Genomic DNA, 15,523 nt, shown 5'->3' with positions numbered 1-15,523 from the left:
AATACAGACCAGAACAGCAAAGGGCTATGAATACTTTCTATCCATCATGTTACATGATTCCCAGTCTGCTTTCCTCTCTCTCTTGCACAACTGCAGTCTTTTCGCTTTGGCCGTTCTGATTTCTTACTAGGTCCAGAGACTTGCTTCCTAGATTTAATTTTTTGCAGGCAAAAATTAAAGCCCACGTGTGTTGTGAGGCGTGGGTGTGCAAGCATAGTGCGGCCGTGGTTGTATGTGTGTTCTGGAATGAACTGGGTCACTGGTTTTGGAACAAGTTTCCTTGTATCAAAGCAAAACCCACATGCATGTGACTTCTGGCAGTCAGTCTTAGGTGAGCTAGTTTTGTTTTTTTACCTTCTCACACATTCTAAAAAGCAGGGCTATGTATTTTTTCATCTCTTCTATCCAGATTGGTAATGACCCACTGAAGGGAAGCCTTCCAACCCCATTGGTAATGTAACTATTTTTCTCTCCTCTAATGCTGCCTGCTCAGTTGGAGCTGCAGGTATGTCTGTTTCCTGTTTCACTCACATAACAGAATGCTATTTAAGTGTCTGCCTGACCTACTGCTCTTTGCAACCCGTACTTACTAAATCCTAGTGGAAACTACAGTTTGGTTGCTATAGTCAATGCAAATTAGTTAATAAATAATGCTAATTTATTATTAATTTATTAAGAATCAGTGAGTAAACTGTGGGCTGCAGTGTGCTCATACATGAAATGAAGGGTAGGACTAAGTAATCTCCAAGGTCCCTTTGAGCTCTGAAACAGCCGAGTGTCTGAAATGCCTTCTGAAATGACACCGAGTTCTGATTGGATGTCCAGTACTTTCGAGGTGCATAGGAGAATTTTCACTGGAGTTCTGTCTGCTGGGATCTTCCAGTCTAACTAGGGACACAATGCTAATGTAAGCTGGGTCACAGTTCAGTATCACATTTAAAGGTGCGTACATACATGCGTGCTCATTCAGTCCTGTCTGACTCTTTGCAACCCCATGGACTGCAGCCTGCCAGGCTCCTCTGTCCATGGGATTTCCCAAGCAAGAATACTGAAGTTGGTTGCCATGCTTTCCTCCAGGGGATCTACCTGACCCGGGGAAAGGTAGAGCCCATAATTACTAGAGAAACTTGGAAGAGTGAAAGATTTAAAGAAAGCTGGATTCAGGGAATAATTCGTAGATGAAGTGAGAGTTAAACTGGTCCTTGAAAGACAGACAGGAAGAAGGGAGACCGTTTCAGAGGTGGGCAGCCATAACTTCAAAGGCCAAGACCCAGGAATGTGCTTGGTGTGGTTGTGGGCACTGTGCACGTTGGTCTGACCCGAGCACGGGGGCCAGCTGGAGGAGAGTGGAGAGTGAGATACTGGGCAGGACTAGCCCAACAGAGGTTCTGAAAACCAGGCAGAAAATAGACCAGAGGAAAGTTGTTGTTCTTTTTTTTTTTTAAAGCAAACAAACATGATTGATTTCCTTTTCGTATCAGGGTCAAAATAACATGAAAATTGGTCAATAATTTAGGTTCCTTTCGCTATTCATATCAGACTTTAGAAACATTTTATGGGTTTTGTCTGCACAGAATCTGTTATCTCAGGACTCACTTCAATGTGAGTAGAATCCCTCGTCACAGGTTTTAGCATCTCTACCATTTTGGCAACTTATGTTCCATCCAGCACAGAGTTGTTGGCCAACGGCAACTCTGGGATTCATCTTTGCTGCCTCTGCCCTTTCTCATTATTGCTTCTAGAAAAAATGTACCAATCGCAGCTCTGCAGTGCAGGAGGTATGGTAGAGATGGCCTCTAAGTGGGGAGAGGGAGCGGGCAGTTTCAGTACTTCCACTGCCTTGTCATGAAGGGGCCCCAGGAGGATTATTTGATCACAGATGCAATCCGGTTCCTGTATGTAGACAGCGTCCAGGGCTCCATGGAAGTCACAAAGACGGTCAAGACAAGGTTTGTCCACAGAGCTAAGGAAGTGGAGCTGCTGCTGGGTTTAGATCCAGTGTCTGAGGACACTCACACTAAACAGAGATGACAGGAGTCTTATAAGCGTAATGAACCAAAATAAAACTGCGATCCAGATTTGGCGTCCAAGGGGAAGTGGAACCCCTGAGGGACCAAGATCAGTTGCTGTGCACTGTCTGCCCTTGGAAACATTGCTGAACCTGGGCAAAAGAAATGATGATTAGATTTCCTTCACCCTGTACCTTGAACCTCTGAACCTCATGATAGCATTTGTTCATTTGTAATATTTAAAGTCTGGAAAGTAGCCAGAATAGTGAGAGCTTTTATGTAAAATAAGTATCTTTCCAGATAGAGTAGCAAGATTAGGTGACTGCTAAGCTGTATAATGAAGTGAAAGAGAGCTCTCTGGCTGATTTCAAAAAGGTTTTTTGTTTACAACCTCTTCAGATGCTGCAGAAAAGATCTGGAAATCATTCTTTTTGATTTTTCACATGAGATACATTTCATTAATTCAGACTTTTACTGACACTTTCTATGAACTCAGCTTTTTAAAGAGATCTAGATTCAAAGCAGAATAAAATATGATGCAACCAGTCAGCTTGGGAAGACGACAGAATTGCTAAATATTTATTCAATAAATGAGTAGGTAAAATGTCTCTCCCAGCCTTTTTAGAGAAGCCTTGAGAAAGTTGTTTCCTGTTACATAGGAGCTATGTTCAAAATTCTTGACAGTAATAATAAATTAAAAAATTGACAATAATTATTTTGCTTTCCCCCAAGAGATTATTTCACAATAAATTTAGAAGTTGCTACTTATAAGTAATTTGAAATTTAAGAGTTTCAACATTGTTCATTATACTATTTTCCATTGCACAAATAATGCTTTAAGCTCTTCATTAATCCTTTAATTATTATTCTCTTATAGTTACCCAAGCATGAAAGTGAAAGTGTTAGTCACTCAGTTGTATCCGTCTCTTTGAGACTCCATGGACTGTAGCCCACCAGGCTCTTCTGTCCATGGGATTTCCCAGGCAAGAATACTGGAGTGGGTAGCCATTCTTTTCTCCAAGGAATCTTCCCAACCCAGGGACCAAACCCATGTCTCCTGCATTGCAATATGAGCCATAAGCAATGGCTTATGGCTGCAATATGACCACTGCAATATGAGCCATAAGCATACCCATTCACAGATATATTTTTTGAGAAATTATTTTCTTCCCTCATTGTTGTCTAGAGCTTTCCTCCCGGTGTTTTGAGGAATTTATGAATGAGTCTTCATTATAGTAGAACTGAAATATTGAATCTGTATTCTGTGTGAAAGATGAGTCTGTTGATTTGCTGTTAGTAGAGAAGACAGTGTTTTCCCAGTGGTAGTGATGAATTTGTACTAAGCATCCATATTCTCTCACTTGGATTCCTTATAACAATTGCGTGAACTCACAAGATGGCTAATCAGCATTAGACGTGCAATCTGTAACCGAGAAAAAGAAAAAGAGCAGAATTGACTGGTCTAGACAGGGAACAGAGCAATAAATTTAACCCAGTTAGCGAGGAATTCTAACCAGTGGCACTAACCAGCTACACTGAAGAGCATTTCTTAAGTAGGACATAATTAAGGCACATATTCCATTTAGGATGTGTGCTTATATGTCTTATCTCAGCAGCAAACACGTCCATGTAAATCTGTATCTTTGTTCTCTTTCAGTTCTTTTTCATAAATTGATATGCAATTCATGTACTATCAAATTCACTCTTTGTGTTTTTAGAATATTCCTAAAGTGGTACAACCATCGCCACCAGTCCCGGAACATTTTCATCATCCTCAAAAGAAATCCCATGTCCACTGGCTCCTTCCTCCAGCCCCTGCTACGCTTCAGTTCTTTTTATTATCTTTAGTTTTGCTAAATGTCTTAATCAAGCTTCAAATTCTTTGGCTCAAGGACTTCAACAAGTAACATTTGGCTGACTTGCTCCCACCTCATCATGCATGCGTCACTCCCCCCAAGTCATTTCTTCCAAATCTTCAATTTTTATTCTACTTGACTCTGGGATTTTTTCTATTGTACAACTCTTATTTTTTGAACGTGACGTAGATCCTTTCAGAAGAAAGCACACACACGTAGGCATAAAACAAAACCCAAAGTCTGTCTTTTCAAGATCAACTTCTTTGAAGATGGCTTCATTTTTAAGGTCTCTACCAGAAAAAAATCTTCTTTCAACAGTGTATCCTAGTTTAATTTCTGTGGAAAGTCTGTGATTGCTGAGATCGTCCTCTCTTCCTATAAATGTGTGAGCTGCTTGCACGTTTGGCCTACTCACTAAGTAATCCCACTTGTGTGTGTCTTTCAGAATGCAGCTCTGCAGCATCTGTTCATTCGGAAGTCTTTCCGGCCTTTTAAATGCTTGCATTGCGGGAAGGCCTTCCGAGAGAAGGACAAACTGGACCAACACGTGCGCTTCCATGGGCGGGAGGGGAACTGCCCGTTGACCTGTGACCTCTGTAACAAGGGCTTCATCAGCAGTGCATCCTTGGAGAGCCACATGAAGCTCCACTCGGACCAGAAGACTTACTCTTGCATTTTTTGCCCAGAATCCTTTGACCGCCTTGATTTGTTGAAAGATCACGTGGCCATTCATATCAATGATGGCTACTTCAGCTGCCCAACTTGTAAGAAACGGTTCCCAGATTTTATCCAGGTGAGTACCAACTGCCGAGATGCCCGAGTACTGCCGTTTTTAGGAAAGAAAAACAGCGGTTTTTGGAAAATTGAGATGGCCCGTTATCTGTATCTTTCATCCCCCTTCTTGACAGCAACTTCATAGTTGGAGAATGATGTCTCTTCAAACTGCTTTTGATAAGCAGAGGATGATTGTGACCCTTAATTGTCGAAATAAGACATTGACATTTAAACATTTAAGTTATATTACAGTTTGAAATAAATAATCAGATCTGGTTATTATTTTTAAAAAAGTCTTTCTTCATCCTTGCCAATACTCACTACTTATAAAATACGTAGCAGCTGTAGAAGACAGACTCCTATTTCCTGCCTGGAAATATTTTCCCCCATTACTGTGGTTTCCTGTCTTAAGCTACTAAGGTGGTGCATTTTGGAAGGAAATGAAAGAATAAGTTGGTATATAACATACAGATTTTTTGGGGGAGACCATATTGTACAGCATGTGGGATCTTAGCTCCCAATCCTGGATTAAACCTGTGCCCCCTGCTTTTGAAGTGTGGACTCCTAACCATTGGACCACAAGGGAAGTCCCAGTATACTTTGGTTTTAAACACTGAACTCCTCCCCTGTGTTATATTCTGGAGCCAAATGGGGTGAGGATAAATTCCAGAATATTCATGATTTCATCTGGACTTCAAGTGATAATAGTGTTATATGCTAGTGAATGAATAAGTAAGTCTAAATATCTAATGAGTTTCCCTGGTGGCTCAGATGGCAAAGAATCCACCTGTAATGCGGGAGCTTGCCTGGAAAATCCCATGGACGGAGGGGCCTGGTGGGCTGCAGTCCATGGGGTCACTAGGAGTCGGGACATGACCGAGCGACTTCACTTTATTTTTTCACTTTCATGAACTGGAGAAGGAAATAGCAACCCACTCCAGTGTTCTTGCCTGGAGAATCGCAGGGATGGGGGAGCCTGGTGGGCTGCTGTCTATGGGGTCTCACAGAGTCGGACATGACTGAAGCGACTTAGCAGCAGCAGCAGCAGCAATGCGGGAGACTTGTGTTCAATAATAAAAACATCCCCCTTCTCTGTTTTTTAAATTACCAAAAGAAAACTGAGATTTAATCATAGTTCTAGTATTGAGAGTCTTGGTAATTTTCTCACTTTACACAATTAGGTAAGTTTCTTCTTAAAATTTTTTTTTAATTTTTATTTTTTAGCCATGAAAAGTTGCATTAGGGCAGAATTTAATGGCAAAAGAGACTCCAAAAATAATAAAGGACAAGTCTTATAGGAATGGTTTGATAGCTCAATACCTAGGTCCCATACATAACTCTTCTTCACTGGATATTTATGACTGAGAGACTTCAGAGGCCATATTCTTTTATTTAAGTTATCTGAAAGTACAGGGAATAAGTCTCAAGTAAGAGGAAAGGATGCTAGTGTTGTATTGTCCTCAGAAATGGGTAATGTGTTTTGTATCATTGAGTTCATGTCTTCAGTGGTAAAGAACCCACCTGCCAATGCAGGAGATGCAAGAGACTCCCTTGGAGGAGGAAATGGCAACCCATTCCAGTATTCCTGCCAGGGAAAATCCATGGACAGAGGAGCCTGGTGGGTTCCAAAGTTGAACACGACCGAGAGAACACACGTGCACACGTCTTTAATTCTTCAGAACCTGATTTTTATAGAAGGGTGTAAAGGGACCTATTACTGCAAGGGGCTAAATTGTTTGTATCCATATTGGAAGCAGCAAAAAGTGAGGAAGAATAATTTTCCGTCTTCTTATATTTAATTTTTGCCAAGATTCATTTAAATCCAAAGGAACTCTTACTTTTAATCTTTTTATTTTTTTTTAAAGAGGGAGAGAGACAAACATGGCCCATGTGATCAGGGCTTGGACTAAGCAAGCATTTTCTTCCTCCTCTCAAGTCCTGGGAGGTCCAGGCTGGTAAGGTTTTCTGGCCACCATGAAAAGGAGGCTGTTACTAAGGCCAGTTATCAGTCACACCCGATTGGCTCCCAGGCCAGGCTGATGAGAATCCAAGGCAATGCATTTGGCTCCCTCTAGTGTTGGCGAGCTGCCTCCTGTCATTTTCCCTGATTTTCTGTGTCTTCTCTGCCAGGTGAAGAAGCATGTGCGCAGCTTCCACTCAGAAAAGATCTACCAGTGTACAGAGTGCGACAAGGCCTTCTGCCGTCCGGACAAGCTGCGTCTGCATATGCTCCGGCACTCGGACCGCAAGGACTTCCTGTGCTCCACGTGTGGGAAGCAGTTTAAGGTGGGAACCAGCGGGCAGTCTGCGTGGTCTCGGGCCATTGAAATTGTCATGCCTGCTCATTTTGAGGGTGTATCACCTGTGCTCACAGCACAGGCTTGAGGTGTAATTTGTGTCTCTTGTTTGATTTGAAAGTGATAGTTGCTCAGTCATGTCCGACTCTTTGTGACCCCATGGACTGTAGCCCGGCAGTCTCCTCTGTCCATGGGATTTTCCAGGCAAGAATACCAGAGTGGGTTGCCATTTCCTTCTCCAGGGATCTTTCCAGCCCAGGGATCTAACCCAGTTCTCCTACATCGCAGGCAGATTCTTTACCAACTGAACCACCAGGGAAACCCTAAAATTAAAGAGAAAACTCACTGTAATTTCCCCAAATAATTAATTCATATCTCCAAATAGGGTAATAATGCATCTCCTACAAGAATCCAAGTGTATAATGAATAGAACTAAACTGCTATCAAGGAATTCCTAAGAGGACAATATATTTACCCATCGAATCAAGAGATTTTTTTCTTGAGCATTTATGAAGTGTAAGAGTCTGATAATTGAGCCCTAGGTCATCAGGACGTCATCCAGTGGAAGTGGGAAGTGTATGGCATGTTGAGAGGGTTAGGCTCCTTTGGGGAATGTTAATGACTTCTGGGATTAAGATAAAAGATAATAAGTATAAGAACATGCCTGAAATTTAGAAGAAAGCAAAGGAAAACCCCACAGGAGACTCAGAGATAAGAGTTAAACAAGTAATTGTGAAAATGGTAAAACAAGCTTCCTTGGGAAGCCAGATGTTTTGGCAAAAATGTCACTGAAAGATACTCTGCAGAATATGAGTGTAGGTCATCTTGTCATAGAAACTAGAAAAGAGTCAGAAATGGATTCAGGAGGGGAAAACTGACTTGGAAAAGGAGTCCTGTGTAGAATGTGGAAGTTGGTGGGGCTGCCTGGCCATATACCTCTGAACTTAGCACAGTGGGCATTCAAGAAATGTTTGTTACTTAAATTGTGCTGAAAAATGAAGGGTGTTACAGAAACATCCTCGAGCCAAAATGTGGAAAGAACTGGTCTGGTAGGAAGGTTCAAAGTCTTTATAAGACCAATAACAGTGTAATTATATGTCTGAGAGCAGAGCCTCACTGGATAAGGGAGCTGGCATTTTTGGAGTTTGTTTTTATTCAGGATGGGCTCTGCCTAATTTTCTGTCTGTGGACTCATATCAACCTGTATCCCTCAATCAGATCATCAGACTAAAAGCTGTGACTTTGACCTGTGATCGTCTACCCCGTCCATAGCGGGTAGTATAAGTGCTTACACACTTCTAAATCCGTATGGTGAAAAACACTTAAATTCACTCGGGGTTTAGAGGAATGCCATGATGTGTGTGAAAACATGTGGGAATTGTTTAAAAAAAAAAAAATGTGGGAATTGAGTACATACATGGCTTTGTAAATCCAGTATCACCTACCATTCACGATCAATTTATCTTATAGTTCTTAATACCAAATTTATTCCACGTGCCCTTTGATTGCTTCTACATAAATGCCAAGTCTTTCTTCTCAGAAGTCAGTGTGTAGCTTTCAAACTGAATGGTTATTTTAAAGCCCAGCTCATTGCAATGCACTTACTCCCTGGTGAACGGAATGATTCCCAGACAGTGTTGCTGTGTCCTTGTACCTTCTAGCAACTTGGAGCAGCCCGGTGTGTTCCGTTATTGCTAACTTGTACTGGTTTTTTTTTTTTAATCCCTTCAATTAAAATTTTTCTATCCCCTCCCCCACCTGCTGCCTTCTCAAAAATTCTCTGCAAACAGCGGAAAGACAAACTCCGGGAGCACATGCAAAGGATGCACAATCCTGAGAGGGAGGCCAAGAAAGCCGACCGCAGCAGCCGCTCCAAGACATTCAAGCCCCGCATCACGTCCACCGACTACGACAGTTTCACGTTCAAGTGCCGCCTCTGCATGATGGGCTTCCGGAGGCGGGGCATGCTGGTCAGTGTCCACCGCCCTACACCTAAACAGAGTTCTGTACTCAGCCTGTCACCGGCTTTCCTCACTGGCTGGGCATGGTGGGGAGACAAACAGTTCCCAGCATGGGGCTCCTCTCCTTCCCAGGCTCCCTTGCCCCGCCTTGCCATGCTTCATTTCTGGTGTTTCTTAGAAGAGGTCTTTGTGATCACTTTTCCTCGCTGGTTTTGCTTTGTTTGCCATGCTCAGTCTTTGCTGTGTGTTTTCTTTTTCTCTTCTCTTCTGTGTTCCTGAACCAGCCTTTCTTCTGGTGGAGTCCTCGCCCCCTCCCTGTTCTCTTCTGTGTTCCTGAACCAGCCTTTCTGGTGGGGTCTTCTCCCCCAGCCGCCCACTCTGATTGTCCCAGATATGACACAACAGTAGACGGGACTTTCCATCTAGGCAGGGCATGGGGACCAGCTTAGCAGAGACACCAGGAGAGCTGGTTCTCAGTTCATTTTGCCCTGATGACAGTTTTTGCAACATGTATTTCTGCCAGGACCTGCCAGTAAAGTCGGAGACTGTTATTTAATTTTTTTTAACTTTTCAATTTTATATTTGGGTATAGTTGATTAACAGTGTTGTGAGAGTTTCAGGTGGACAGCAAAGGGATTCAGCTATATACATATACATTTATCCATTCTCCCCCAAACTCCCCTCCCATGTAGGCTGCCACATAACATTGAGCAGAGTTCCCTGTGCTCTACAACAGGTCCTTCTTGGTCATCCATTTTAAATATAGTGGTGTGTACGCGTCCATCCCAAACTCTCTTGACTACCCCTTCCCCCCATTCTTCCCCTCTGGTGACTGTAAATTTGTTCTCTAAGTCAGTGAGTCTGTTTCTGTTTTGTAAATAAGTTCATTTGAATCATTTCTTTATGGATTCTACATATGAGAGATATCATATGATACTTCTGATATTTCTCTTTCGGAGACCATTACTTATAAAGCAGAACCTTTGCATTCTATTCAATATCCTCAGTAAGGTTAGGGCCCTAAGCAATGAGAGACAGGCTTCTGTCAGTAGAATTCACTAAAGAAATTCCTGCTAGTGTAATTTTCCTTTTCTTTTAGTCAAAGGCTGTTAGTGGAATCCACAGCAACCCAATTCACCTTCAGTAATTTGCTGAATTACCGTTAACTCCTGTTAATGCTTTGGTCTCAGAGGGACCTGGCCATGCTGGCTCTGGCTGAATGCCTTACGTTCTGGGACATTGCTTCAGAGAACTTTAACTTCCAGCAGTTGATATCAGAGGTGTTTGTTCAGTGCTTGTAATGGGATCTCTTTTTCTCATTTGCTTTTTTTCCTTTTAGGTAAATCACTTATCAAAGAGGCACCCAGACATGAAGATAGAAGAGGTGCCAGAGTTAACTCTGCCCATCATAAAGCCCAACCGTGACTACTTCTGCCAGTATTGTGATAAGGTAAAGGGCAACCGTCCACAGGAGGACCTTTGCGGGAGCTCCTCTCAGGGCTGGCTTGTCTGCGTGTATAAACTCACGCTGGGCTTCCCACATGGCTCAACAGTAGAGTCCGCCTGTCGTCGATCATGGGTTCGGTCCCTGGGGTGGGAAGAGCCCTGGAGAAGGAAATAGCAGCCCACTCCAGTGTTCTTGCCTGGAGAATCCCATGGACAGAGGAGCCTGGAGGGCTAGTTTATGGGGTTGCACAGAGTCGGACACAACTGAGCAACTGAGCACACACACACATAAATACATACCAGGATCTCGCGGTTTCTCTTGACAGATGGTTCTCTGTCTCAGCAGTTTTCCATTTAGACAAGGAAGGACTAGAAGGGCACCCTCATTTTAAGCCAAAATTTTTTTCTTAAAAATTAGTTGACTTTGTTTTTCTTGTTGTTTCTTCCTTTTGTGGTTATTATTATTATTATTATTGCTATAGAAGAAGAGGCTTATTGCCAAGAGCTTGGTTTATGAATTGGTTTTAAATTCATAAGCTCTAAAATGAGAGTGCGTATCATCCTACAGTGGATTTTGGGTTTCTAGAAGATTGAGTAGGATGTGAAGAAGTTTTGTGGTGTAATACTCAACTTGTACATTCTTGACTTTTAGTAGTTTGGAAGAAGATAGGAATAGAATATACATTTATTGTTTCATTGCAACATTGTTCCCTATCCAATGTCAGCTGTATAGGGTATAAGCTATACATAAGTAGTGTCAACTTAAAAGCAAGAAACATTTTTAAAGCACAGATTCACCACTGTGGGTTCTAGTTGCTATTAGACTTGCTGTTTTGGAAGATTCTTTGGCGTATGAGCCAACTACATACATCACAAGAGAGCTTTCTCAGAAAGTTGAAAGGGTGAGCTGGCCTTAGAAGCAGTTCTTTCTATGACTATATATCCACCTCTTAAACTTCAGATAAAGGTATAGATATTTTTACTATTTCTGTCTTAGATGCATAACTTCAAGGAAGATGCCTCACATATCTGTTATGTTCTTGCCCTGCATGCTGTGCTCAGTTGCTCAGTCATGTCCAACTCTTTACAACCCCATGGACTGTAGCCCACCCGTCTCCTCTGTCCATGGGATTCTCCAGGCAAGAATACTGGAGTGGGTTGCCATTTCCTCCTCCAGGGGATATTCCTGACCCAGGGATCGAACCCACGTCTCCTGCATTGACAGGTGGATTCTTTTACCACTGAGCCACCTGGGAAGCCCCATTTATGTTCTTATGTTATTCTAATGTATGTTATATCCTCATTATCCTTCAATATGTCTGTTAATGTATTTTATTTTGGGCTATATGAATGCTCTTTCTCATTTCCTTGTGAAATTGTTGGTTTACTTTAAGCAAGACAGCAGAACTATATACTGCTCTCACGGCAAAACTTTTGAATTTTCAGGTTTACAAAAGTGCCAGCAAGCGAAAAGCCCATATTCTGAAGAACCATCCCGGAGCCGAGCTTCCACCAAGCATTCGGAAACTTCGACCCGCGGGCCCCGGAGAACCAGACCCTATGCTGAGCACCCACACCCAGCTCACAGGCACCATAGCCACCCCGCCCGTCTGCTGCCCTCACTGCTCCAAGCAGTACAGCAGCAAGGTACGTGGAAGGCTCGGACTGCCTGGGAACCAAGGTCCCGGCTTAGGGAAACATGACTTAAGACAGCTTCTCGGCCAGGTGCTGTGATGGCTTCTTCTGCATTGGTGGGGGGCTAGAGGAACTGTTTTCTGTGATCAGGGACCACAGTACAGAACGGGAAGAGAATGTGGAAGGACTGTCTCCAGAATTAGCACCATCTGAGAGCCCAAGCACTCTAATGGTTTCCTTTTCCGTTGGTCCGAGGAGGGTCTCAGATTTGAATATCCTGTGCTCGTGGTTTAAATGCTCAGGCTTGCAGCAGCACTATGTAAGAACTTAAATGATGGTTCCTGAAAAGCGAGTCACTTTTGCTTGGGGGCTTATCACCGATTGCTGCAGGTATGGGTGGGATGAGGTCATGTTGTGAGGTATCCTGACCTTACCTGATAGCATGGCAGGGGGTGGGGGGCCGGGGGGAGGAGGTGGGGGGAGTCACACATCTTTTTTTTCCCTTTCATACATGCCATTGTCCCACTTCAGGAAAGGCAGGTAGAGTCAGTGTTGCTCTGACTTTTTTTTTTTTTTAAAGAAAAAGCATAACATGAAAGACTTTAGGAACCATTGGAGGGTTTGCATTTGGGAAAGCTTGAAAATAACCAGTTCTAGTAATTATTCTTGGTTTTTGCCATTTTTCAGACCAAGATGGTACAACACATTCGAAAGAAGCACCCAGAGTACGCCCAGCTCCCCAACACCATACACACACCTCTGACCACAGCTGTGATCAGTGCCACGCCAGCTGTCCTAACTACGGACAGTGCCACTGGAGAGACCGTGGTGGTAAGTGTGAGCGGAAAGCACCTCTCCTGTCCTTCCTGCCTGTCACAGCTCCAGGGCCGAGGCCACGTGTCTCTTGGTGTTTAATTGGCTGGAGATGTAGCCCACCACCCTTCAGTGTCCTATGCGAGGCACGATGTTTCTGCCTGGGTCTCCCAGTCGGTGCTTTCCAAAGCTGTCTGTGAAAGGAACAGCAGGAAATCCTCAATGCTGCCTGTTCATCCCAAGACTCTCAGAACCTCTGGGCTAACTCCCCTGCCCGACACAGATAGACCGAGATAGAGAGGTCATCTTCCAGCACCTTCTTCTTCTTTTTTTAATATTTATTTATCTATTTGACTATACCAGATCCTAGTTGTGCCACACAGGATCTTGTTCTAAATGTATTTATTTGTAATTGAAGGATAATTGCTTTACATTGTTGTGTTGATTTCTGCCAAACACACATAGGATCTTTCAGCTGCAACATGTAAACTCTTAGGTGCAGCATGAGGAATCTGTTGTTCCCTGACTGGGAATCAAACTCAGGCCCCCTGCATTGGGAGTTCTGAGTCCTAGCCACCTGACCACCAAGGAAGTCCCCCAACATCTTCTTAACTTTGGATTTTTGTCTATCTGTGCTTAGGACTTATCTGTAGTCCCCTGATCCACCAGTAAGACAAACCAAAGAAAATTTTTTTTTGATTGAGCTGTGAGGTATGTGGGATCTTAGGTCTCCAACCAGGGATCGACCCCATGCCCCCTGCATGGGGAACCCAGAGTCTTAACACTGGACCAGGGAAGTGTCCCAAGACAAACCAAATTTTGTAGGATTTCAGAGCACTGAAATAGCTACAACCAGCAGTGTTATTAGCAACGTGCTTCTCGTCATTTTTCTAGACGACAGACCTGCTAACCCAGGCAATGACAGAGCTGTCCCAGACCTTAACGACGGATTACCGAACACCACAAGGGGACTACCAGAGAATCCAGTACATCCCTGTGTCACAGTCTACATCCGGCCTGCAGCAGCCTCAGCACATACAGCTTCAAGTGGTGCAGGTGGCTCCGGTACTGTCCTGCGTTTATTTCTCTTTACCTGCATGAATACCGAATTGCCGTCAGTCAGTAGAGCAGTGGGGGTCACCTAAAGCACCCTATGCTCAGAGCTGGAGCTAGGCCCTACATCACTGTGCCTGTCAGCTGGGAGTCGAAGGCATTTGTACAGCCCCTGCTGTTGATGGCTCTGTGGTGTAAGGGATTTCTGTCAATAGTGTCTAGAGATTTTCTCTAGACACTAGTGAAAATGTGCAGCTAGCTAGCACACTAGCTGCAGTGTGTACCATTATCCTGCCCTACTGCAGGGCAGCGTGAGCCTCTTCTGAACCCTTACCTTGGGCATCCAGGTTGACTACTTGTTGAGGAGCCTGTTTGATCAGCCCCTACCTGAGCATTGAATGATGTCTATCAGTGGGAGCTTATAAGGAATAATTGTGAATTTTGAGTATCAATACCTTATTAATAGTGAGGTATAATTGTTCCTTCTGCAAGGTAATTAGTAGCTCATTCTTACTGATTCAGGAGCTAAAAGGAAAAATCCTCCTCAAACTATTGTTTCACTTAATTATGCTGAGAAATTGTACTCAAGGCACACATGAACAAACGTTTTGCTTTGAAATAAACTGGACTCTGAAGATTTAAAACTAGTATGAAAGCAGGAAATTGGAAGTTGTCATCCACTGTTCTGTATTTTTTTTATAGGAGGGTTTTTTTTTTTTTTAATATATATCAGTGTTACTAATTTTAGGCTTTGGAAGAATCTTTGAATATCTGAAGTTGTCTGTAAATTGTGATACATATGTACATTATTTTGGAAAAAGTGTCTCTACTTTGGCCACATGTTCACAGATGTCTGTGCTACAAATAAGGTTAGGAACCACTGCTCTAGTGATCGAGAGTGACAAACCAAAAGCAACTTCTCTACTTTGATCTCTTTTAGCTGATAAAGGGTAGGCCATTACATTTAATTGAAATTTAAGGGGAAAAGATTTTTGATTCCTGAGAGCTTCTTATTCAGCTATATTCCCTCATTTCCCTTCCAGTATTAAATCACATTACTGTTTCATGGTTAGTAAGCATCATTTTTAAATTAATTTATTTTAATTGGGATATAATTACTTTACAATATTGTGATGGTTTTTGCCATACATCGACATGAATCAGCCATGGGTGTGCATGTGTCCCCCTCTCCTGAACTCCCCTCCCACCTCCCTCCCCACCCCATCCCTCTGGGTTGTCCCAGAGCACCAGCTTTGAGAGCCCTCCTTCATGCATCGAACTTGCACTGGTCATCTACTTTACATATGGTAATATACATGTTTCAATTCTGTTCTCTCAAATCACCCCACCCTGACCTTCTCCCACATAGTCCAAAGTCTGTTCTTTACATCTATGTCTCTTTTGCTGCCTTGCATGTAGGATCGTTATTAGCATCTTTCTAAATTCCATATATATGTGTTAATATACTGTATTGGTGTTTCTCCTTCTGACTTACTTCACTCTATATAATAGACTCATTAGAACTGACTCAAAAGTGTACCTTTTTATAGCTGAGTAGTTTTCCATTGTGCATATGTACCACAACTTCCTTATCTGTTTGTCTGCCAATGGATATCTAGGCTAGCAAACATAATTTTTAAGGCTGTCTTTTCCTCTGAAGTTTGCCAGCTTGGCTTCAG

General features: G+C 42.9%; 1 protein-coding gene across 2 annotated transcripts in view; it reads left to right on the top strand.

The window, feature by feature from the left end:
• The window catches only part of PRDM10 (PR/SET domain 10), a 99,808-nt gene that overhangs the window by 71,934 nt on the left and 12,351 nt on the right, over positions 1 to 15,523 (top strand). For both annotated transcript variants that reach the window (XM_061406468.1, XM_061406467.1), the window contains exons 12-18: positions 4,311 to 4,658; positions 6,770 to 6,925; positions 8,727 to 8,906; positions 10,237 to 10,347; positions 11,790 to 11,990; positions 12,666 to 12,809; positions 13,686 to 13,856. In XM_061406468.1, the coding sequence (XP_061262452.1) occupies positions 4,311 to 4,658; positions 6,770 to 6,925; positions 8,727 to 8,906; positions 10,237 to 10,347; positions 11,790 to 11,990; positions 12,666 to 12,809; positions 13,686 to 13,856 (1,311 nt within the window). The remainder of the gene's footprint in view (positions 1 to 4,310; positions 4,659 to 6,769; positions 6,926 to 8,726; positions 8,907 to 10,236; positions 10,348 to 11,789; positions 11,991 to 12,665; positions 12,810 to 13,685; positions 13,857 to 15,523) is intronic.

The sequence above is a fragment of the Bos javanicus genome, chromosome 29 (genome assembly GCF_032452875.1).
Source record: "Bos javanicus breed banteng chromosome 29, ARS-OSU_banteng_1.0, whole genome shotgun sequence".
In the NCBI taxonomy this organism is placed as follows: Eukaryota; Metazoa; Chordata; class Mammalia; order Artiodactyla; family Bovidae; genus Bos; species Bos javanicus.
Note: the sequence above shows the minus strand (reverse complement) of the source record. Positions and strands in the feature narration are given on the sequence as shown.